This window comes from Rhipicephalus sanguineus, chromosome 5 (assembly GCF_013339695.2).
Source record: "Rhipicephalus sanguineus isolate Rsan-2018 chromosome 5, BIME_Rsan_1.4, whole genome shotgun sequence".
In the NCBI taxonomy this organism is placed as follows: Eukaryota; Metazoa; Arthropoda; class Arachnida; order Ixodida; family Ixodidae; genus Rhipicephalus; species Rhipicephalus sanguineus.
Window position 1 is genome coordinate 174,322,074 of NC_051180.1, and position 26,576 is coordinate 174,348,649.

Genomic DNA, 26,576 nt, shown 5'->3' on the forward strand with positions numbered 1-26,576 from the left:
AATTAGGAATGCCATTCCAGATCACAGATGCATACTCTAGTTGAGGAAGACATAGCGCGGTGTACAATTTTCGGAAGGGCACAGGAGAACGGAATTCTCTAGACATTCTGCAAACACAGCCTAGGGTGCGAAGACCCCGCAAAGCAACACGCTTAGCGTCAGCAGAAAAGTGTACGGTGCTATCAAAAAGAACACCTAGATCATTGATCTCACATACCTTACACAACGACACAGAATTGACAGAATATAAAAATGGCACACTAGATGTTTTTCGAGTGAAACTCATTACCTTGGTTTTTGAAATATTTAGGGAGAGGTTATTGCTCCTGCACCATTCAGAAAAAGAACACAAATCAGATTGCAGCAAGCGACAATCGATAACTGAATGAATTTCCTTAAATATCTTTATATCATCGGCATACAAAAGGAAAGAAGAATTCCGAACGACAGAAGAAACATCATGAACATTAATTAAAAAGAGGAGTGGGCCCAGTACCGACCCTTGAGGAACCCCACTAGTAGCTTTATACAAAGAGGACGTTTGGCCATTAACGGCAACGTAACATAATCTATCAAGAAGATAGCTATGGAGGAGATTCACAATTGAAGAATCAACATCACAGTGTGCAAGTTTATCCACAAGCAGCGAATGGCTGACAACATCAAACGCTTTGCTAAGGTCACAGTAAATAGCGTCAACCTGTCCTCTCTGCGAAATAGGCGTGGAGACTTGCATCATGAAACTGGCAAGATTAGTGACAATTGAGCGGCCAGCGAGAAACCCATGCTGATTCACAATCAATGAATTTTTTACATCAAAAGACAATATTTTGTGAAGAGCAAGCTCAAAGATTTTGGATGCGGCACAAAGAAGGGAAATAGGGCGGTAGTTCGAGACGTCACTTTTACAGCCAGACTTAAACACTGGGAAAACACGAGCAGTTTTCCACATGCTAGGAAACGTTGAAGCATGCAGACACTTATTAAATATGGTAGTCAATACTGAGACAAGTATACTGCCATAGGCTTTTAGTATGGCAGAGGGGATGCCATCTGGGCCAGCTGAAAAGGATGGTTTCAAGCGCTTAATGCATTCTGAAATGGAATCTTCATCTAGAGACACAGCATCAGCTGTGCCAACTGCCTTAACCTGTCGACCGTTACTAGCTACAGAGGCTGGAGACTTATAGACAGATGAAAAATGCATGGCAAAACAGCCAGCAACGGCTTGAACTTCTACTCCATTTGGGTCCAGTATCCTGAAGGACTCGCCACTTTTGCTCGACAGTTTGCGCACATACTTCCAAAACTCAGCCGGCCTGTCAGACGCGCTTTTTTCTAAAAATGAAATATATAGACTGTGATCCCGTTTATAAAGGCGTTTACAAAGAGTACGAAAACGACAGAATTCTTCCTTCAAATGAGTTGATGCAGAATGTTTATACTTCCTGTGTGCACGATCTTTATGTTTCAGTGCACTTATAAGTTCTGATGAGAACCAGGAGGGATATTTACAATGATGAGGTGTATACTGGGGAATGAACTTGCGCATGCTGGTCAAGATAAGCTCCGTAAACTGATCGACTTGATCATCAACATTGGGTTTGTCAGTTACCAGTGACCAATCTGTGGTGGACAAGTCATGGTACAAGCCAACGTAGTCACCTCGCTTCAAGGCAAATCTGGGCGTTTTGTCGATTTTTCTGGGAAAGCTTGGTTTTTCAGGTGAAATACAGAGTGTTAGTTTGAGTGGTGGGTGAAATTTGTCAGGACGAACAAGAGAGATGTGAGAGAGTGATACTTCGATAGGTTGATTTTAGGAATACACAGATCTAAGACGTTACCACAGGAATTGGCAATACTATTGTGCTGCTGTAGGGAATTAAAAGCGAGAAAATCTAACAATACGCTGCATTTGTTCTTTAAGAAATGATGATAATGAGAAAATTTAAGTGTGGTCCAGTCAATTCCTGGTGTGTTAAAATCGCCAAGTACAAGAATTTTGTGCTTCCTATGTGAAATTACCACAATTTCAATAGAAGAGACGATCTGATTAAAAGGAATTGGTGAAACGCTAGGCGATACATAGAAACATCCAATTAACAATTTTTCACAGTGCTCAAGACTAATTTCGATCCAAATTGATTCAGAAATTGTTTCTATGTCCTTGCGTCTAACAGATCTTAGAGAACTGTCTATAGCCATCAATACACCACCACCTTTTTGTTTAGTTGCACAGAAGTCCCGATCACTGCGGAAGGTGGTGTAGTTCGACGGAAGATAGTCACAGGAAGGAATTTCACTGCACAGCCACGTTTCAGAAATCCCAATAAGGTCAAAAAAAGACGAAAAAACATTAGCAAAGAATTCGCGCGTCTTAGTGCGAAGACCACGAGCGTTCTGATAAAATATATCCAAATTACACGGCACCCTTGCTTACGGGTGCGCACTCTGAGGGATGGAGCATGTCGTCGTGGAGAATCCACGGAATGGTTTGAAAATGCAACCGCACGGCCACATTGACGGGTCATTCAGACGTTTCGATGTATCTTCGTCAACTGTAACGCAGAACGAGGAGTAAGAAGGATATTTTGTTTTGAGCCGCCGGCAGGAAATGGCAGGAAGGTCAACAGACTCAATGTGTTTCTTGAGGTCAGCAGATGTAGTGTCAGGGCTCAACTTGGACACAAATATAGCCCACTGCCGCTGGGGTCGTTGGGGGATTTGAGCCACTAACAAAGTGGACGAGTCCAGATAATAATAATAACATTAAAAGATTGAGCTTCGTGGAGTGCAAGTCACCGCCCTGTTACAGAAGGAACACTACTTCATCCATCTATCCAGTGTCATAGAAAAAAAGCTTGCATGGTCCGTTATGCATTCGCCTAATATGACTGGATGGCGAAAGCAATATTCTTTTTCGTCCTCTTCCTAGTCGATTGTATTGATCCCCCCGCCCTCGAACGATTTCTGCACTAAGCGTGGTATTCGAATGCCTCTGGGATCGGAGGCATTGCAAGCTTCTCGCACCTCGCATGCCTCTGTGATCAGCCCACCTATGACCAAGTGACGATGTCATGTAATGACGCCATCATTTCATGTCACATTGGGATGTCACAGCGACGTCACTAATACTTCATGACGACGTCGCAAATTCTGGCGACCTCTAACGTCACGATGACGGCATAAAGTGACACCATTATATCATGATTTTTTGCGTCACTCGCGTTGACACCGACGTTCACTTTTCGGGTAAGATGAGGCATCTAAGGCATTGGCCTCAGTAACTGAAACCGACCACCACAGAAAACTTTAAAGGCCTACCCATGCAACGAACGAATGAGAAACGACAGAGAGGGGCAAAAATCATCCATGAGAAAAAGCAACAATGCCAGCACAGGGATGTCTGACGTATTATCTTTCGTCTCTTGCCTATGCTGGCGACATGTCAGTTATGAGAGTTCCAATTTTGTTCAAAGAAAGATTTAGTTTTGCGAACCTCTTTAGCAATGTAGCCCTCGGATATGTCGCGTGGATCGTGTACATTTTTTGTTGATCGATGACAAGCAAATTGTGGAAACTACCCTACGTCTTATAAGAAAATAGTATTACCACCCTACTACCCCACGCGGGCCGAAGAATTCCGTGTACACCCTGCAAGTAGGGTAGTTACCCTACGGTTGCCAGCCCTACTGTCAGCTGTGTTTTCCTTTCTTTTGTAGAGCGTCGACTGAACAAATACATTCAATGATGCCGCTGCATGAACGCGCGAACTGCGCCGCTGACGATAACGTCCATGTCCGTCGGACAAGTCCGCGACGCCACGGAGGGAGCACGCAAGCCTTACAACTCGTCTAAGTGGCGTTGTGCTGTGGCAGCCTCCCCTCCTCTTTTTCCCCTCATATGCTTATGCTTTCAATGGCTATGGGGTCATTCCAAGTGAAATGTCCCAGCCCAAAATTTGACCACCAGCGATTCTATCGAAAAAAAAATCAGCTAGAAGGTAACTATGTGCGATTGATTTTAGTAAAGTATTTTCGTTCAGAGAAATTATCTGGTCACGTGACGGCCCTTTGAATATTCCGATGGGAGAGAAATGTTGGGTGGGAATATATTATGCGTATTCGCCCTTGAAACTGGGTACAATGGTACATTGTGTTTTAAACCATTCTATTGTAATTGTTCTTTCACGTGACGTCACAAGTAAAAGCATATAATAATTTTCCGTTTTAAATAGGTTTAGCAAAGAAGCAAGAAAACGTGCAAATTCATACAATTTTCGTAAAACCGGTGGCAATGTTTTAGCCGCAAAAAGTGTTTAGCTATTTTACCAGTCAACGTAGTATCTGCTAAAAATATTTTCAATCCCTTGCAACTAAGTCTCTATTGTGAAAAATGCTTCCAAAGTTGACAAAAAATGACTTTTGGGGGAGATTCACTCGTAAATAAAGCATTCAGGCCCTCGCGATCAAATTATGTGTATGGGTTCTTTATATGCTCTAACGTCTTCTCTAGTGATGTGGAAATTTTTATTCCTGTAAATTGTCTTTAAAGCGAAAAAATACTTTTCGATGTCCACAATCAATGTCACTGGCAGGCACTACAGATGTCTGTCTTTACTGCAGAACGCGTACTTTTTCTCAGCGACTTTTTGGGCTTGCATGAGGACTCCGTTAGTTTTTCAAGCAAACAATGGCAGTGTGATATCGGGTCAGTGTATTTGTATATCGGAAGTAGCTCACTTTTGTGCCTTCGTAACTGGCTTTCTTCGCACTAGATGAAGTCAGGCAGACGAGCACAGCATGGGTATTTGCGTTTGGCAGTGATATTTATTGGCTGACTGCTTCATTTTATGCCACGCGGATGCGTAAATCACATGTTTCCTTGATCTGAGGTGTTTCACGCTAGCACAAGAACAGAGTTTCATGGCTTACCAACACTTGCAAACCACCCTACCGACCGGGAGAGTGGTAGATATAAAAGGCGCGTTTGTAAAGCCTCTTGAGTATGTGAGCGTGGCGCAGTGGATAGCGTGCCCGGCATGTGCTGTTGCGGACCGAGCGGTCGTGGGTTCGACGCCCGTTGACGGTACTTTTCTTCTTTGCCATCTGATCGTGTAAATTTTTCTACGTAATTTCCGTGACGGAAATACGTCACTGAAGTCTTGGTGGACCCCGGCATAAAACACTTTCGTGTTAATATATTCCCACCCAACTTTTCCATCTCGCCGGAATATTGAAAGGGCCGTCACGTGACCAGATAATTTTTCTGAACGAAAATACTTTACTAAAATCACTCTCACATAGTTACCGTCTAGCTCAACCTTTTCAATAGAATCGCTGGTGGTTAAATTTTGGGCTGGGACGTTTCACTTGGAATGACCCTATGGTATGCATGATTTTGCCTGCGTTACGCAAAGCAGCATTAGACGATGATGACGGCAGTTCGGCAGTCCGGGAACCCTAAAGTGCTCCGTACTTGAAAGCAGCGATGGAGGATAACAAAGGTGGCGCTTCCTCGAGAATACCATATGTCTGGGCATTAAAGGTGGAAGGCGCGGGAAAGTTAATGCTACAGGGTAGGGCAAAGTAAAAAAAAAGCGAAATTTGGCTTTTGCTTTCTTGGGAATGAGAAGGCCTTCCTTAAGAATATTCGATGCCTCACACACTATTCTGCAATTTCATCGACAAGCATCGGCTATTAACAAAAACGAGACCGGGAGCACTCATTCGAGCACCTTAGCTAGTAAGTTTTGTCCTCAATGCACGTCGCCACAAAAACAAATTCTTACCTGTAGTGACAATGGCTACGCTTTGATTGATGGGGAACTTGTATAAAGTGTGATTACGAGTAACTCTGTTCATAGAATGCGGAGGAACCATGGCACTCATAGAGACACAAGCTAGTATGTTCCTTGTAATGTAAACGCTCAGAACTGTTCCCTTTGAAACGGTGCTAATTTTCAGCAAGGCCTGCATGACCCGAGTGAACATTGTCAAGGCTGTTTGGCACATAACCGAGGCGCAACACTGTGATATTGTTGGTTGAGATCAACCCCCATCGACAGTATTCAGCCTATAGAGAAGCAGAACATATCAGAAAACAAGGCAGGGAACGAAAACAAAACAAGGAAAAAGCTGATTCGTGTGATGACTGTATAGCTGGTCGCTATTAGCTAAGTTGTTCAGTGCATCTTTTTTTCGAAAATAAGTGAAATAAACTAAGATGCGAAGCATCTTATAGCGGAGTTCAAACCGGTGGTGGTGGTGTGCGGCGTGACCACCCTTACTGGGCATGCGCAAACCTTCTCTATACACCTCATCTCTATTTCCCCCACTTTCACCTCTCCCCCTCCACCTCTCCACTCCTCCTCTGAAACGCGGGCTCGATATGACGAAATTCTCTCCGGCGCAACGCCGCGATGAGCGCCCGCGCATGTGCGTCCCCTCCCCCTCACTCTCCTCTCCTACGCTGCCCCCTCTCGCGCGCCTGTCGACCGCGTTCGCCGCTCGCCCCGTGAGAATTAACGGCCAGGCTAGAGGGAAGACACGACGAGCGTAGCGTTCCACTTCGCGTTCCACGACGCGAGGTCGGTAGCATGCCCACGAACGCCAACGGAACGCGATCGTGCAAGTGTTTCGGCTTCGCATCGCCTCATGGTCCCCTTTAGCGGGAGATGGTTTAATTTTTTTCTTTACCTCTCAATCTCGGCGTCACTTTTTTGTCACATTTGCCCCATTTCCACAACTTAAAAGCTAGAAGGCTGACAATTTACCAGAATAAACTGAACAGCTATACAAAGCTGCTGAGCTAGGATGGTGTAAGTATGCGGAATAGTTCATAGCTTTTCTGCAGTTTATTTGAAAAATAATGACAAAAATTATACACCTTGCTAAAAAACTTGAACCCTGTGAACACATGAAGTAATATCGCAATTTTAGCTCCAATAAAAGATGAGACTGCGAAAAATAAAATGAAACAAGCTCGAACGCTTTGCGCACATTGTTTTCCGAGAAAATAGGTCCAAAAGCAGCGTTCAAATACATGGGCGGTAGAGGCTCTCCTGTGCCCATAATGCACATGAATGTAAGGTTTGTTTCAGTGTCGCAAAACATGGTCTTATCTGCCGGGAATGTCAGTCTTCAACGTTTTCACATAATGCGACAACACCCAAAAGGGGTGTTTTCAAGAATGAGTCAGGTATTGCTTGGTAGCGTCGCTTCGCAGGAAAGCATGCGCCGCTGTGTCTGTTGTCGCAAACCAAAGTGCGAGCCGGCCTGATGTGACGTGTGCGGGACTAAGTTGAAGCTTTTGGAGTAAGAATTGTAGCCCATCGTTGCTTCGAGATCGCAGCGAAGTGTATTAGCTGCCAGCAAACTCAACTGGAACGTTGATTTACGAAGCATATATTATGTCGGCTACGCTGAACCTGATATAATCCTTGGTTGTTCTGCGCACCCAAAGTACTAAGACCAGCTATGCACCGAGTGCTGTTATCGAGCTAGTTAATCAACAAAACAGTGACGCTGTTGTTGCTTACCGCGTGCTAATTCATGGCATGCTGAACAGTCTTGCAAGGGCAGAAGAAACATTTGCAAGAGCACCTTAGATGAAAAGAGATGGAGAGAACAGGCGATATGCGACGCATCGAAAGTTTCGTTGTGGTCGCCATCGCTCTGAGAACGGTGTTAGAGGCTGCGGTCAAAGTAGGTGGCATCCACAATACCGAGCACCGCGCAAAGCGCAAAGCCAACACTGTGATTGTGGCAGGAAGCATGTCGGCCTTGGTCATGCAGAAAAGACGCTGCCTCCTCTAGAAGGTTATGTTGATTCTTGATAGGAAGAGAAAATTGTGAAAGTTTAAAAGGTAGCGGCCTTTGGACTACACAACAGCTCAACCGCGACACACAGCGGAAGGGAATAAGACCCAAAAGAAACAAAAGAACGAGTAGTCGGCGAGGGGCCACGCGGAGTTTGGAGCCGATCGGCCAGTGTCATTACGACGAGGAAGAGCACCAGGGCAGCGAAGGCAGCGCGGCGGCATTGCTTTCAGCCGGGCGGGTGTAGGCGGTCCTCAAGCGTGGAGTACAGGCGCTCGTGATAGCTACGGTAGCGTGCGCGCCTTGCAGCAGCGATAGATCTACAGTCAACCACAAAAGTCCACGGACCACGCGAGCGCGTGGTAAGCTGCCTGTCTTCGTCACCTAGCGGTTCGCCATCTCCCGTAGACCGCGGCGCTAGGCCGGAACTGTTCTTGTTATTCACTGGCATACCGATTTTCTACTGCCACGCAGAACAATGTTGGTTGCTTTTACGCAAAGCGCTTATCTGTGGTATGAGTATCACACTTCTATATACTTTGACAGCAGAATCAATGCTACGATGGCGTGCTTTGAACGGTGTACGGTTGGGTTGATATCACTTTGTGGGTATTGTGACTGATAAGTTATGCTGATAGACTGCTCTCGGGGAGGCAGAAGCACGTAGCCGCGGCTGCCGAAGAGCGCGCCGTGTTAAAAAGTGAAAGGTAGAAAATATTCGTGACAATGGGAAAATCACCAAGCCCTCGATTCAGGAATGGATGCGTCTTGAGCGTAGCGCTGCTGTCGATCGCCGTTTACATAGCAGAAATGTGGCGAAGAGGCTCTTGGCCACGCGCTCACGTGGTCCGCGAACTTTTGTGGTCGACTGTGCCATTGCGCAGATGTTGGATTAAAGATCCAAGGCGAGTTGGTTGCTACGGCATATTTGGATAACCATGGTAGCGCAAAGAAACAGGACAAAAGGCGCCAACACACACACACACACACACACACACACACACACACACACACACACACACACACACACACACACAGTGCTACAATTCCGACAAATGTTTTAATATCGGGCATCCGTAGTTCTTATACACTTGTTTTGTTCACTGCGACTCAAACACGTGGAGGAGCAGAAACAGTGGTTCGTCCGCAATGTTTGAGCCGTTAATCATGCCTGAGACAAGAAACAACAAAATTCATTCATTTCACCCTTCAGCTCATGCTCCAATGCTGCTACTCCTTTCATGAGAGCGCAATAGATGGACTGTTGACACATGCACTACCAGCTATATCTATCCATGCAGTCTCTGCAATTAAACGTCTTACTTGGCACCCACTGATACCTAAGATGGTGGTATCTTGAGAACGAGGATTACATTTGCAATTCTTGCAATTAGGAGACAGGAATCTGTCTGGCGGTGTATTGCCAACTTTGCGCCTTTGCTGCTGCAGCGTGTCGTTTATACACCTGCCGATATACCCTTTGTAACTCTTTCCACAACATAACGGAATCCGCTATGCAACGCTCGTACAGTAGTCAACGTATCTGTTAGTGTACTGTTTTGCACAGTTACGTTTCGCCACTCCATTTGTATTAGCTTTCCGGCATAGGCCACCTAGTTTGTTCGGCGCCTGGTTTGATCCAGCTTGAAGCACGTTGATCCACCGTTCAAACCACCCCGAGAATATAGCACAGCGAGACGTTTTAGATACTGAATGGATAGATAGAGCTGGTAGTGCATCTGTCAGTAGTTCATCCACTGCACTCACAAGAAATGAATTACAATACCTACGCTTTGGCTGAACGGTGAAATGAATGAATTTTGTTGCTCGTTGTCTGATATGTTTCTCATGCTTGATTCGCGGCTTAAAAATTGCAGATGGGCCACTGTTTGTGCTCCACCCGTGCAAAAAATGTGCATAAGAACCACGCGGTGTCCGATAATAAGACATTTTCTGAAGCGTAGCGCTGTGTGCGTGTCCCTTGTGCCAGCTCAGCTTGCGTCCGGTTGCCTTGTTGTGTCCTGTTTCCTTGCGCTGTCATTATTATCCAAATGTCGGAGTTTCTAAGGGATCCCGCAGTCTGCATGGATCAGAGAAGGCACGCCCCGGAGCCGCTGTTTTTGTTCTCCAGTCCAGACCAAACTGATACGGAGAGGAGGGAGTAGTCTGGAGAATCTCTTTTCCCCGAGAGGGCGAGGCAAGCGGCAAGCAGCGAGGCGCGCGTCAGGGTGACTCAGCGCTAGACCGGTGCGCCGACGCCGTCCGTTTTCCTCTCGCCGCTCTGCAGAGCGGCTTCTGAAGGCGTCGCATGGGACGCCTTCAGAAGTTTCAAAAGTGACGAAGACCCCGCCACGCAATAACTGCGGTGCGCCATCGTTTGTATTTTATTTTATTCCGAAAACAGAATCTGAACATGAGATACAAAACTTCACCTGAAGTTGTATCTTTCTCCCTTCATGAACTGTCACGAGTTTTCGCATGACCGTAAATACCCAATATTTCCGGAAATCCCCAATTCTCCGAAATTGGGCGCTTAACTACGCAACATTCTCAACACTCCTATATCTTGGTTAAATGATACCTGAACACGGTAACATCACCGCACACAGAAGGGTAATTGCAAATCCATTCTACAAAACCTGCCTGGTGCCGGAAAGGTTAGGAGAGATAAATTGACAACCATCCTTTTGTAGCAAGAAGCCATGAGGAAAAGGGCATTTCTCAGAAAAGAAAGCTATTTACTCGCACAAAAAAACTTGTGCTGGTCCGGGGATTGAACCTGGGAGCAACGCCGTTCTGGGGCGGTCTCTACAATTGAGCTAAGCAGGAAGCAAGCTAGAGCGACCACCCCGGGAGGAGCGACGATGACACTGTGTCACGTATCTCGGGAACGCTTGCAATCTGGAATGGAGTTGCGAGAGAGAGAGAGAGAGAGCGAGGCGGGAGACCACGGCGTCACGGCAAACACACTTTATGTCACACACAACGGCAAACTAAATTAACACAGTAAACATTTACAACAAAAAAAATAACATGCTAAAGCTGTACAAAAAATAACAAACACTTTAACCTAAGCTCAGCTTTCCTAGCCCTAAAGTCTGGCCACTGTGGCGTCTCAGTCTCGCTATCCCAATCGAACGTTCTTACTCGTGGTGTTCACTGCCTCCATTCGGTGCCAACGTCGACGCCCTGTCCCGTCGTCGAAGCTCCAGTCGACGTCTTAGAGTCGTCGTTGTCGATCCGCCGCCTCGCTAGTCGTCCTCAACGCCGATCCTACGGTCTTACGTCAAGGACGTCGGTCTCGCCCGGCTAGGCCTACGTCTCAGCCTCTCCTCAGTGCCACTGGCTCGAACTTCCCGATGTGGCTCTCCGGTGATTGTCAGTGAGCTGCGGTCGTCTTGTCGAGCTGGTGAAGTGCCGCAGATGCCCTGAAAACTGCTGCGATGAGGCTGCTGCAAGCCCAGGGAGCTTCGCTCGTAAGACACCAAGGTCGACGGCCACCCTCCCGGGCCTCTCGTGCCGCCGCCTCTCGAACTGGGCCTTGCTGCTCTCGTCGCGGGTGCGACGCTGGCTTGCACGACATTGCTCATCTCCAACTCCACCGAACAATGAATGCGTCTTGTCCTGGGGTCTCTCACCTCAGCTCGGGTCGCGTGGCACGCGCCCTTCCCCGGCCAATGGTGTGCGTCGACGTGGCATTAGCGCACCCTCGGGGAATTTCCGTGCCCCGCACACCATCGCCACATTCCCCCTTTCGGCAGGTACCTCGTGCCCCTTTACTCATCACACTGGCCCCGCTTTTTAAGAGTTTTGTGGTCTAAAAAACTGCTCATTTCTTCAGTCCGGACGATTTGGCTTTGTCATTCTTGCTTGTCTTCCGTACTCTTTCCTTGCTTGAATTGGGTTGACCTTCAATTCACCGCATTGTCACGCAATTTCAGTCACGCTTTTCCAGCACTTTACCTCCCATAGTTTGCACATCCCTACCATCATTGGTTCCACAGTTCACGCCTCACTTCAGGTCACAATTTCACCTAATTCACATTGCTCGGCTCATGAGATCCGCTCCCACGTTCTGTCGGTCCTTGATGTATTTTATGTGGAAACAGTATTCCTGCAAATTCAGGCTCCACCTCATCACCCTTCCATTTGGTAGCTTTGCTTTGCTCAAAAGCTCAAGCGGTTGATGATCCAGTTTGAACTCTATATGACTTATCAAACAAATAAATGTGAAATTGCATTACGGCCCACACCAACGCCAGACATTTCTTTTCAATTGTGGAGTAATTCTGTTCGGCGCTGTTCAATTTCCTACTAGCAAAGCATACCGTGTGGAGGGATTCCATTTTTTCGTGCAGGAGTACTCCAACACCGTTGCCGATGCGCTGTCTCGCGCCGCTATTCATGCAACACAACGCGGCCGAACGAGCATCGACTTCACAACCATGGCTGCCGCCCAGAACAATGACGAAGAGCTCCAGCTGCTACACAAGCGCGGTACACCTCCGTCTTGGCTGATGTCTAGGTGCCTGACTGTGACGTGCCTCTCGTTGATGATACGTCCATAGGACGTCCTCGTCCCTACGGGCCTCTCCCATTCCGTCGACCAGTCTTTAATGCCTTGAATTCTTTGCCTCACCCTGACATTCGCGCCACACAGCGACTCATCATTTCTTGTTATGTGTGTCCGAGCATTGACGTAGACGTTCTTCATTGGTCACGTGCGTGCTTCAGGTGCCAACAGCCTAAAGTGCATCGCCACACTGTGACCCCTCTTGGTACGTTCCTTTCTCCGGACGCTCGCTTCAGCCACCTACACGTCGAAATTGTCGGTCCCCTTCCTGCATGCGAGAACCATCGCTTCCTGTTAACCTGCACTGACATGTTCACCAGACAGCCTGAAGCGATGCCTCTTTAAAAAATTACTGCTGAGTCGACAGCTCGAGCACTCGTCACTCTGTAGATTAGCCGCTACTACGTCTTTTCACCATTACGACAGTCCATGGTCGTTAATACGACCCAACACTGTTCGCCAATTTATCTCGGCTCCTCGGTGTCAACAACATCAAGGCTACCTCCTAGCACGCCATCGCCAATCGAATCATCGAACGTTTTCATCGCCATCTGTGGGCGTCACTCAGGGCTTCCACTTTCCCTTCATCGTGGACTGAACGCCTTCCTTTCGATATGCTTGGCACGTCTCTTCGTAGTGACTCCGACATAAGCGCCGCCGAGCTGATCTTTGACACCACTCTTTAGTTCCTGGTGAATTCTTCAGCGAGTCACCCATGGTACCTGCCGACGTTTGCGACTACGCATACTATCTGCGCAACGCAATGCGTACCTTTGTAAAACTTGTTGGGCTAGTTGGTACATGTTTACTGAAATGAAAAAAAGACGCTTGCCATCAAGGAAGAATTTAAGACAGAACAGAAAAGGGCGTCACTCACAACTAACATTATTGTCAGCACAACAGCGACATAATAGTCGTAGCAACAATGCGCACGCACATCGCCGCACATGGTCGTCAAAATACACGCGATAAGAATGATAAAAACATTCAATCGAAAAAATATTCGAACAAACTAAGTTCACCACCACGCAGAACAACAGATGTGCCACTTACACACATATATCTCTTTTTTTAATCTTGTACGCTTTCATGATTTCACGCGCCGGGGTATCATTACTCATCCGAAGATCGGATGCACTGGAAAACCCAGGCTCACAGTTGCAGGAGCCGCTATACACGGGAAATTGTGCTGAAAGTTTATCTTTCACAGAAGGTTCATGCTCCCTAATTTTGTCGTTTACACACCGGCCTGTTTGGTCGATGTAAAACCTACCGCAACTAAGCGGGATCTCGTACACCACGCCAACCACGAAGGCGACATACCACCTTGCGTGCCTCTTCCCGCATGAGGAGGGCCTCGGTGATGTAGAAATTTGTGGGCACAGGCTAGCCAACTTGAGGGGTGCCGAGAACACCAAAGGTACCTTGTACCATAGTTCCTCGCCAACAACGACGAACATACCATAGTGTGTACGTCAGTCCTGACCTGCAAAATGCACGCACGTTTTTGTGCGACACGATGCTGTGCGACCTCCCTTGCAGCCCCCTTGTGATGGTCCGTTTAAGGTCATCAACCGCACACCTAAATACTACGTCCTGCTCATGACGGCCGATAAAATGCGGTTGGTGTCAACTGTCTCAAACCTTGCGTACGTGGATACCGACACTTCAACAGCGTCTCATATTACAATCACTCCAGACTGCGATACTCGCCGCGTGCATTTCGCAGCTCAGCAGTGTGCTTCTGGCTGCCTGTAACTACTTGGGACTTCCTCGCTAGAAGGGGGGCCCCGTAGCGCGCTAGTACGTGCCACACGGATCCGACCAGGAGAAGACAACGACGATGACGCGCGAAGCACGAGATGGCTGCGCCTGTTCTGGTTCGCGTCTGCAAATTGGCTTCTGACAAAATATCTAATTTGTGGTCTCGCGGCATCGACGTATGTCTGCCTGTTTGCCCAAAGTAACGTTTATAATGTCACTCGGCGGATAATTACACGTCTGCTCCACCCTGATTACATTCCAAAGGAAAATAAAGGATACAACGAACAAGAACTACAGTCGGTCACTATTTTCCACCACATGCATAGCGTTCATTCTCCCGCATTTTCGAACGAGAACTTTTCCGTTGAAATACCAAAGAAACTTGTAGCCTTTATCTTTGGCGCATACTTTGGTTGCTTGTAGGAGTTCTCTATTGCGGCTTGTCAAATTTTATTGCATGAAAATGGGTGGGTAGCTATCCTCAAGGTTCGTTTTATTCTTCATCCACTGGTCTCTTATCGCTTGCTTCTTAATGTGGACAATGATACATGGCACCTTGTCAGCATTTCGATGTGAATTCCGACGTCCGATTCTATCAAGTGAGGCCCTCGAAGTTTGTCAGCGACGTCATTTAATGCGACCATAAGATTCTGATTTGCTACTTCTCCAATACCACGCAGTTCCAAATTCAGCTGTATGCTTTCAATTCAAGGTCGTCTATTTCTTTTTCTAGTTGGGCCCGGATACCTGTTTTAGATAATCTTTTTTTTTCAACCTCTGACTTCCTCTTTTTTTTGTCCTTTATATCGGCCTCTTGATGGCAGGACTTCTCAAATTCGTCGAACTTCGTAGAGATGAAGCTAAGAGGCACTTCTGTGCTCTTATTATTCCTGTCAGGGGATCAGGCGTTCTAACCTTTCGCTATATGACATGAGGGCGAGCTTTCTATCTGTTTCAGAACCAATACTGTCTTCACCGCTTATGTTGCCACCACCAGAACTTCTACATGATGGGCAGTGCTACGATTTCATTGCGGCCTCGTTCATTGATATGAACGACTTTTTAGTTGCGTCAGCCCATTTTATGAAGTGATAATCGTTCTCGCACTTTCAACATTCCACAAAAATGGATCATCCTCAGAATTGAGCAGACTACATGTCTCAAAAGGGCCGGCCATTGTTTCAAGTCCAACGAGGCAGCCACACCACCCTGTCCAACAGTACGCAAGCGAAGTCAATGGCGGTAGCAGCGGCAACAGCAGCGGAAATACTATTGAAATGAATAGTATTGAAACACAATGCAACTAACCTGCAAAAAAAGCAGATTTTTCAGACAGATGTTCTTGGCTTGCTGCTACTGCTGCCAATAGGTAGGCGGATGATTGCACTTCGCTTTGCTCTGGCCCAGCTGGCAGAATGCGCATTTGCAGAGACGACTTGCGGGGGAATGCCCGTCGTAAGGGCAGACCCACGTGAAATTGGCAGCAAGTTGTCCGACGAAAACTTCGTAGACTCAGTCCGCAGGCCACGAAGCAGACAGCACAGCGAAAAAAAAATCGAATTTCAGACGACGTTCCCGGCTTGCTGCCGCTTCTGCCAAGTCGTCACTGGTATCACCCAGAGCCCTGTTATATCTGGAACTAAATCTGGAACCTGTTATTCTGTAATCGCCGTTCCTTTCACTTCCGTGTTGTTCCTCCCCGGTAAAACTACTAGTATACTTCACACTCGTTCGATCAAAACTCGAATATGCATGCTCTGTTTCGGACCCGCATCAAACTAACCTAACAGCTCTGGAATTCATAAAAAATTGCGCAGTTATGTTTATTCATTCGGACTACTCTTATTCCATGAGTGTCACCTAACTTAAGTCATCCCTTAATCTTGAAACTCCTGAGCAGCGCCTCAAAACTGCAGGGTTGTGCGTTGTTCATAAATTCTATCACCTTCTACGTCATCAGGCTGACATCGAACCCTTGCATCGTATACCGTCGTGGCCACCCAAATGTAGTTTGCCCTCCCGCGGCCCACACTACCGCCCACATGAAATAATTCTTTGTTCAGACCGCAAAGGACTGGAATCGTCTTTCTGCCGGCGTGGTGCACCACTCCATTGATACTTCTTTCAAGGCATCCATCGAGACCATCGTCGACTAGGTACACCAACCTCTCGCGTAATACCCGTAACGAGGCATTTGAGGTACTAATAAATAAATAAATAAATAATAAATAAATAAATAAATAAATAAATAAATAAATCAACCACCGCTCCTCTGATGAAGACGAGGATAGAGCGTCTGCACTTGTGATCTCTGAATTCACACCTTGTCTTTCCTTCTCGCACTGTGGCCGTGTCCTGTCGTTCACAGTTGCGACAGTATCAGAGAGACCGGAAAAGTATGTCCGAATATCTTCAGAACTTCAAAGCAGTTCTAACCAGTAAGTGACGTTCAGAGAGACCGCGCGCGCAACCACACAAGGCCAGCTGCTTTGCGGAGTACTCAAACTGGTAGTACGGGGTGGCATAATTTTATAGCAAACGTGGAGCTCGACCATCTTTGACCACCGCAGACAACTGGCAACACATCAAGACAGCCACCTTCACGGAACGCACGCATGGTTCCGTTAAAGCTGAGGTCTCTAGTTCTGCAGCATCTTCACTATGGTTATCCAGTTATAGCGCATTAAAAACTGACCCAGAGATACGTTATATGGTATTCTATTGACGCTTATCCTGCGAATCGTGTGAAAGAATACCAACGCTGACAGGAACAACATAACGCCTCTGACGGTGTTCAATTTCACGCGTACTCGTGGCTAAGATCTATATGGAAGCGAGTACACATTAATTTTTTGGGGCTCTTTTGACCGATCATGTTCTTAGTTGTAGGTGATGCTCATCCTACATGCCAGTAATCTCAATCATCAAAAACAAAACTAGGAAGGCAACTATCGACCGTCTTCACGAAGTCTTTCGCTCCTTTTGTTGCCCCATGACCACGGTACACGCGAACGGGTCAAAATTAGAGATAGAGGCGGACACCACTTCTCAACAGCACTATACCACCCGAGTACGAATACCTTCACAGTGCGTCTTGTTCAGTCTCTGAAAAGGTCCGTGGACAAAAAATCAAACATGGGGAACCTGTAGAACATCTTCCACATTTTCTTACTTGCTTAACCTGACTCTACTGCGAATGAAGTGCCGGCCAACTTAAATTTCGGTCGACATCGTTTCAAGCCGCACATTTTAGGCCAAGCAGTCGAGGAACTACCTCAACACCAGCAATTTATTCAGACCAGCCAATGCGAATCCATGGCTAGATTTTTTTTTCAAGTTTTTTCATAGGTACCTGTTTTCTTGCTTGAAATTGCAGGAATCCGCTGAGATGGTCTCTAGGTACTGTGATGGGGCAAAATACATTGGTTTCTTATGACGTCGAGGTACACGCACCACGTGGTTTCGCAGTTCGACAATCTCACTAACATAAGCTTCTTCTGGGCACGGCTGACGTCTTCAAGGGTGAAAAATAACAAGGACACCTTCTGGGAGTTCTCAGGCACGCCGCTGAAGACCACTATGGCAGCGTGTGTAACTTCAGAGGCTGCGCCACTTTAAAAAAAAATAACGCGTCCGCAATCGACGATCACCACGTACATCGCTACACGCCATCCTAATTTTATATAATGGTGGCTCCCGTACGTTAAGCGGGAGGAAATGACATGTATCTCATGGCGCTACGTGCTGTCGACAATGTCGACAAGTTAAGCATCGAAGTTGTCAACAGATACCACCATGATTGCTGTAAGGCTGACAGGTTTTTCCGCTGACCACTAGCATTTGTCGACATGTTCTTTCGGCACAATGTATTAGTAAAATACTTGATGCTACAGCGCGTTCGTCAGCGGACCCCCTTACCACGGGACAAGGAACATCAAACTTATAAGTGGTTCCTCCGATGGTCGGTTAGGACAGCCCTTGAGTGTTGGGTTCGGTGCCTCGCTACGGACGAAGAGCAACGGGAGTTGGGTAACAGACACCTCGAAAGCGAGAACTGTTGTGCCCAGAAGCGGAGAGAAATCCCCGAAAATTTAAAAAGAAACGCCGGTGCACCGCGATCGTCGTGAAAAGCACTTTGCGCTAGTGGGAGAGAAACAAAGGAGCGACCGACAGTCGCTGGTATCAGACTTACCTCCAACTGCGTACAAGCCAAGTGTAACTGCGTAAGCCGTGCCGGCCTCGGCGCAATGCTCACAAATCATGTACGCGATAAATATATTTACTGGAGCTGAGAATAATATGATCAGGCATAGTGCCGCTGCAAAAGAAGAAAAATACAGAGCTTTCATGAGTACCGTATTTTGCTAGCTAGACTAATAAATTTAACGGTTAAATCTTTGGCGTGTATGAATTTGGTAAACCAAGTTTGTCGAGCGATAGTGGAGGTTTTCGTGCTTTTGGAAAGTCTGAGATCATGAGTTTGCAGAGAGTTTCCTTTCTTGCATGTCGCGGTTTAGCTGTGGACGCCGAGATATCTACAGGTTTTAACTGCACGCCGCGACAACGGAGGCAAAATCTGTCACTCAAGAAAACACGCAGATGCTTCGTGGCGGCGTCGGTGATCTCGGAGCAAGCGCGAAATGAATCGATGAATGAATGAATGCTATGGGCACCGCTTTTATAACGGTGCTGTGACCTGTGCACCACCAAGCTAGACTAAAGCATTTATTATTACCGCGAAAACCTCATGCTACTTTCGCAATGAGACATTCGGCAACAAAAGTGGCGCGGAATCCTCTTCGGCGGCAGCAAAATCTGCCGGAGCAGCCCTTTCCACAACTATCGGTGCCGGCCAATTTTTGTGGCAGCTGCCACCGAATTCTCTGACCGCGAACTAATCAGAGCGCGAGTCGAAAATTCGGAAAACGGCAGCGCGCTTGTCATATCGCAGTCGTCGAAGCCCGTAGTCCTCCGTAATGAGTCCTTTTTTTTTTCGACAAGCGCCAAGTGAAGCACACAGATGGCGTCTTTAGTAAGAATATATCTCGACCTACTCTTTAAAGATCACCATGTCGCGACCTCGCAGAACGGGTAGCATTATATCGGCGTGACACGCTTCCCGCGTTTTGGAAAGAAGGACGAACCAACCAGAAATGCTTGCGTCGTTTCTTCTTCGGCGAATGCACGTTTCTGCTTTACAGACATCGCCAAAAGGTTCATTGCCAGCAGCTGCCAGCAGTTCAATGACTTTGCTCGTTCTTACGAGATTCGCCATAACGACATGCGAACAGAATGCGAGCAGATAGCCTGAGGGCCGCGGGAACATCCGGGATTTCCGGTACCTGCGTTTTGGCTAGCGTTTTGCAAGGAAGATGGCGCTGTTTCGGCGTTGTGGGTAGTAAGCAGTGTGAAGGATGCGGAGTTTCGGCGGCGCGAGAACTCTGCTCGCTGTGGATGGCCAATTACCCAGTGTGTGAACCAGCCTTTAGGGCCTCACCAAGCGTGAAAACTGACCGTCGTCGTCTTCGAGATTTCGCGACAGCTGAAGATACTTTGCGAGACCATCACTATACATCGCGAAACCGGCATTGGCGTCACTGCGAATACTGCAGAAACAACCACGTAACAAAAGTCAGCGTGGTACTCAAGTATATACGTGTGCGCGCAGTCGGCGTACCAAAAGTCACGTTATCACAATATAACATGACGCCATCAATGGTGTCACTCTGTCACGTGTATTTTTTTCCGTGTCATTAGGATTTCATGATGACGACGTCACAACACAACGTCACATAAAAACGTCATCGTGGGAAGTCGTTGCTTGGTCAAAGGCAGGCCGATTACAGAGTCAGAGCTAAAAAAAAAAAAAGATGTGCAGAATGCCGTTAATGCCTCTAATTCTGAAGGCAGTGGAGAAACATGTTAGGTTCGGAAAGCTTTCGAAGGAGGAGGCGGGAGGATCAGTACATCGAATGAGATGAAAAAGAAGACGTTGGCTTTCGCCTTCCAGTTATCTTTGGGGATGACACAATGGACCGTGCGAGTTTCATTATTATTATTATTATTATTGTTATTATTATATATTATTATTATTATTATTATTATTATTATTATTATTATTATATTATTATTATTATTATTATTATTTTTTTTTATGAAGCGAAGCTTATATCAGTTGCAGATTTCCGTAGCTGCGGCGTACACTCTTAAGAAAAAAAAGAGTCAAAAGAGGGTCACGGCAGCGTGACTCTCTTAGAGTGTCCATTTGACCACTTTTGGCAGGCAGATGAGTAATCATACAAATGTAGATAAATACAAAGCTTTCGCATCAGAAGTCGTAGTAAGATTTATTTGCAATAAAATAGTGTAAATCACTCTCGACGGCCAACTCCTGATAGCGCGTGATGTGGTCACTGTACTCAAAAAGACTCGCAAGGTCCCTTAAGCATTTGCCTAGGATGACTTGAAGGCGAAATCCATCTTATTTTTGTTCATAAATGTTCAATCGATGTTCCCCGCCTCCTTCCGAATGCTTTTTGGACGTAACGTGGTTTTGCACTGCATAAAGGACCGGGGGCATTGCAAGCCTTTTACATATTGCCTGGTTTTACATTACCTTCGTGATTGACACATGGATCACGGAGGCAATGAAAATCGACGATGTCATGTGATGACATCATCATGTGACGTGACGTTATGACGTCACAATTGTTGGCGATCTGTGATGTCATGAGGACGTCATAAGGTGACGTCATCGTGTGATGATTTTTTCCATCACTCATGTTGACGCTGCGGACTAGGGACGCCGACGATGAATTTTCGCGTTTGGTGAGGAATGTAAGGCTTTCACCTTAAAATATTCAATCGTGTTACAGCGCGGTAAAGAATAACAATAACCAGCCAAAGGGGCCAGAAGAATGGTGGGAAACAGCTTTTTTTCTCCTCTTCTTGGACATATTCGTAGATTTTTCCTACTGTTTACCAAGGTGTATTATCGGTGACAAATTAAATACGAACACCAGAGCGCGTTCCCTAAGCATTAGGAACTGCATAATGCGCGCCGCCCAGTCATCACCATTGACAGGCACGGACACCCGATTAGGCATCACTGTGAGAACGAAAGCATGAATCTGGCTCACGAGCGGCAAACCGCAAGAGCGTATCTATCCTCTAATAATAAGGGTACGCACTGTACCACGCGCACCATTGCTGGCGTTTCATTCGGAGCCGATAGTACGTGTAACACGTTTTAATGTGCACCCAACTCACCCAATCTACGCTAGTTGTCCGCAATAACTCGCTGGTCGATGAATCTATCAATATTATTTTGTCGGCAAAAGTTTTGTGTACTTAATGCAATTGGAAATGGAGTGTGAACTGTCGTTCAAGTCTGGTTACATAACGATAACTTTTGCGAATGAGCCGTGAAATTGATAGCGCTTCGCTCCAAAGTAGCGTAGACCCTCTTACACTCGATCTGCGGGACGTTCAGCGCTTTCACGTAAGCTATTTCGTAAGCCCATTGAGTGACGCTACGAACTCGGTGGCATGATCCTGACCGCGATGGCTCTGTGTATATAGAAGATACGTTAAATGTTAACGTTTCTTAAGCTCCAGTATTGCTAGCAGCCATCTAAAGAACTATCACTACAAGAAAATATCACTACTACAAGTTCCGTCACGGGGAGTCGAGCTTACGACCCCTCGCTCCGCAGCGCGCGGCGCGAAACGACTCGGCCACAGACGACACGCTCATTGCCATGGTGACGGCGAGGTATTTATATGCACCATTTACCGGTGGAGATACTCTGAGATCGGTGGTACATCAGCGTGTTTTCGTTATCACTAACGAGATGGCGCGAAGGGCTTGAAGGGCGCGCTTTAAAGGTCCTCGCCCCACGTGTTGCGGTGAGCGCGCATCTTTAGAGGGCGTGGTCGCTCGTGCGCTTATCTCGCGATGGCGATTGTTTGTACGTCTTGCGCTCTCACCGCAAGCTTGCGTTAACGCTACAGAGAGCACGGGGGTCACTTCGCTCACTGCAGCGGCCGCTTTGGCGGAAGGAGCACGCTGCTAACAAACAAATAGGTTACAACTGTGATAGTTAGTTCGCGCTCATACTGTATATACTTGTGCGTTCGTTTCCTGTGTCCACCTTTGTGTTTGAACAGCGCGCTTTAAATGTCGAGCTGTGACAGTTGTTAGTTCGCGCTCATAGTGTGTATGTTTCGTTCCGTGTGTCCTTTCTGCTTAAGCAGCGCGTTGCAAATTTCGCGCTGCTTGCCGTTCTTAGCGTGACATTACAATTTGTTGCTATAGCATTCATTCCTTTGCCCTTGGGGCGAAACAGTGCACAAAAACGTTCAGCAACGTCTGTGAATACACGTTTCACTTTCGTGTTAAACCAATTCCTATTGTAGAGGGATCAGCCATGTGTTTCTTCCACTATAAGGTCTCCCCAAGTGAATATAAATCCACCACACGCTAGTGGCAAGAATTATTAAACATGCTTAACTGGAAAATTCAGGTCGCCAACAGTATTTCAAATGGAAATCGTTTTTAAGCGATTTTCGGCGACTTTGATCGAATCTATCTATCTATCTATCTAGCCGCCAATGACCTTTTGCTTTCGTGGCCGTTTCGTTTTGTGGATATAGACCACAACTGCTCTGGTGCGACATCAGCTTGAGACGAATACAAATGAAGGCGGTATATTCAAGCTGAATGGCATGATTCATGCAAATGAAGGGCATGAGTAACATGACACGGCCATGCTGCCGTCAGGGCTGTTTCCTTGATAATATTTGTATCGAAATTGGTATGGTGTGACATAAGTGCACACCGAACATTAATGGCAAGTCGTAACAGGAAAATTGTGATTGCAGGCCAAGTGAGGCATGTTTAGATGCATAGTCTTAGGGCGCTCGCGGCCTTTCACTAGCTTGATATATACCGAAATTGGTGCGGTGTAACATGCATTTATGACGATCATAAATGACATATGGTAACATAATATTAATGAGCACTAACAGACAATGATGCCAAGGAAAATATAGGGGATGTTATTAGTAGTAAATGTAAGGCAAATGTGAAGAAAGAAAAGTGGACGAAAAGATTACTTGTCGTGTGCAGGGACCGAACCTGCAACCTTCGAATAACGCGTCCGATGCTCTACCAACTGAGCTACCGCGGCGACCATCCCCCCCGTCCGCTTTATGGGGTATATATGTACATTTAAGCGTGGGAGTGTCAGTTAGCGCCGCCAGTAGCCATGACGGCGAGTGTGGAACACTCGTTTCCTGCCTGTTGGTATCACGTAGCACGTGAACTTATTACGAGCTGGCAGCTGACCAATAATCGCTCGTATACTACCCGAAGGCATCAAGTCTGCCAGAGCGAGGCCCTCGCTATGAACGAAGGAAAGAGATGGAAATCTTAAGGGCTCGTTTTTCTTTGGTAACATGCAAATCATGAAATGCCTATCATGTACGGCATGGTTTATTTGACACAGTCTTGGAGTGGTCGCGGCCGTTTGTTTAATTGGGTATACCGGGTGTTTAAAAACGTTTCCCAAATTCTCAAAAATCAGAGAAATGCAATATTCCTTCGATGACTTCACAATTACTCCTTATGTAGCTGCAGACATCCTACGATGGCTGAAGACATCATTTGGCGAGTGCTCTCCTCGGATTCTGACTCGCGTGCAGACAAAAGGGGGCGAAACAACTTTGCCGTGCATGTGTCGCGGCTGTGCCGGAAGCTCTTTTTCTTTCACAGGTGCACCTTTCGCAGCGTGGCCGAGTGTAATGATGAAGAGCGGCAACAGGATCGGGCGCGGGCACGAAGGAGAAAAAGACAAAAGCAGAATAGAACGGGCGGTCCAGAGAATGGGTGCCGAGTCTACGTCTCTTTCCTTATTTCGTTACTCTATAAACATAGCATATATATATATATATATATATATTGTAGGGCTTTCGAGGCTGCGGCTAACCCTGAACCCTTCAGAAGTGAGGCCGAGACACCAAGGGACACGTCTTCACTCTTCCAAACTGCGGCCGCGACTGCCCGCTGCCAGCGGCTGCTAACCGCGTGCCGCGAGCGCACGCGCGGTCATTGTTCTCTTCTTAATTCTATGAGCGCTCGCAGCCGCCGAGGGCTCCCATATTGTCCCCTTCACTCCGGCGAAAGTTGGGAGAGGGAGGTGCCATGGAGATGGAGCTAGCCCTGGCCACGGCGGATCTCACGTGGCACGCACGGCCACATACCAGCGCTGCCCATCCACAAGTCCTTGTGGGACCTCGTGGGCTGTCGGATGTCGTAACCGATAACTCGTGCAGGGGTACCAACTCCACCGTCGCCTGAAAACGGAGGAGCACCGGGTTCGGTCAGATTGACAACCACGGTCATCGGGGGAACTTGGTGGAAAGCCGATGCTCCTGGTGCAGCGCTGGTGCCACCGAGCTAGCGGGTCCAGGGTAGTCACAAGTAGACCTGGCGCTGACGTTGTTGCCTGGTGCCGTTGCCGTAGACCTTTCGCTCTGTCCTGTTTTTCCGTTGTAGCCACCCAGACCAATCGCGCTTGGTGGCGGACACTCCTCCACGTGGTAGTCGTCGAACGCTGGTGACCTCGGCAGTCATGGGGACGCGACGTCGACATAGAAGGCTTCAAGAAGGATCCGTTGACCGGCGAGTTGGTACATGTCTTCAAATATACTGAGTATGTGCAGCGCAATGGTACGAAGACAAGAGAAGACATACAAACGACATAAACTGGCGCTATGGCTGCCTGTGCCTCCGGCACTCAAGTCTCCGCCCTCACCGAAGTTGGCACGACCATACGTGGTGCTGTCCATTTACAATTGATCGTAGTCCGAATCATGTGATTGAGCTGACCGCAGCCGCATTCGCTTTCCCCGCCGCATATTCGGCGGTGTGACAAGGCGGCAGCTGCCGCTTTGTGACGTTGATGAGACCACGTCAACGTCCGTGGCAGGTCGCACTTTCCCGCCTGCAATGTCCAACATAATCTCCTCAGGTGTCCCCTCAAGCACGTCATCGTCGGGGTCTCTCCTTTTCTTCGTTTTATCCTTTTTTTTTACTTATTCCACAAGTTTCTTTTCTTCCTTAAGATGTCGTCTTTTGCAGTGTCCACGCCCTTCACACCGTCGTCGTTCCCGACATCAACGGCCTCCGTTTTCTGCGTTTTGGTGCTCCAACTCGACGTTCCACTCACCGTCCCGCCGCATGTCCTCACTGTCCTCGTAGCACCCGACCTCCCGATACGTCCCGTCGCGTACTGCTGCCCAGTTTCCAGCGCTGTTGTTACCTCCTACGTTCTTCTCGGCTCTCCCTTTGTCAACGACCGCCGCTTCACCATCCCGGTACTTATTGACCTCTGCTTCAAGGTCGTGGCAGTCACCGGCCGTGTCCCTAACGAAATTGCGTCGTCCAACGCTGTGTTCTCCTCCCGTTCCTGGTATCTGCACCCTCGTTGGCGGACAGTGCATTGCCACCGCGTCGCTTGTCGTCCCGCGGTGCAAGGCCGCCGCACGAGCTCGCACGAGCTTCTACGCTCACCTCGATGTTTCGTCCGTCGCACTTGCTTTCGCAGTTCTGGGAGTCTTCGGCCACTTCCGCGGCGATCTCCTCGTCCACCAGTGTGTACTCCTCGCCGTTCATGTTCTCTGCGCCCTCGTCAGCACACGCGTCGTCGGAGCTTTCGTTGTCGGCCTTAGGTGCCAGCTCCCCGCTGGTGCGCGCCACGCCCTCCATGGCCTGCGCGGGGAGCGGGGCGCCGAAGTAGGAACAGAGGTGCTCAAGGGTGATGATAACACGTCACTGCTCGTCGAGGGTCCTTGTCCCAGAAAGGTAAACGCGCATGAGGGTCTGCACCGGCTGATGTAGCAGAACCAGGTCGTAGGCGCCGTAAGCGGTCAGATCGAGGAAAGCCCGCTTCAGCATCCAGAGCTCCACGAATGCGATATCGCCGTCCAGGGGGCCGAAGTCAGGAGCCGGTGAGAGCCGTCGTGCGATCATCGGGCAGAACATCTCGGGGCGGGGTCCTTCCCGTTGGGCGCCAGATGTAAGAGTTTCGAGGCTGCGGCTAGCCCTGATCCTCTCAGAGACTAGGCCGAGACACAACACGTCATTACTCTTCCAAGCCTCAGCCGCGACTGCCCACTGCCAGCGGCTCCTAACCGCTTGCCGCGAGCGCACCCGCGGTCATCGTACACTTCTTAAGTCTATGAGCGCTTGCAGCATATATATATATATATATATATATATATATATATATATATATATATATATATATATATATATATATATATATAGCACGCCGTGCCAATCGTCTTCTTTTTGGCCGGGTCGCTCGTTCCTAGTGCTCCCTTACTGACTCCTCCCCTCCGGGAAGGGGGTAAAA

At 47.7% G+C, this 26,576-nt stretch overlaps 1 protein-coding gene across 1 annotated transcript in view; it reads right to left on the minus strand.

Moving 5' to 3' along the window:
• The window catches only part of LOC119395111 (phospholipid-transporting ATPase ABCA3), a 64,949-nt gene extending 40,387 nt beyond the window's left edge, over window positions 1–24,562 (minus strand). Inside the window, exon 1 of the mRNA XM_037662402.1 lies at window positions 24,421–24,562. Within this exon, the coding sequence (XP_037518330.1) occupies window positions 24,421–24,562 (142 nt within the window). The remainder of the gene's footprint in view (window positions 1–24,420) is intronic.
• Window positions 24,563–26,576: the final 2,014 nt, after the last annotated feature.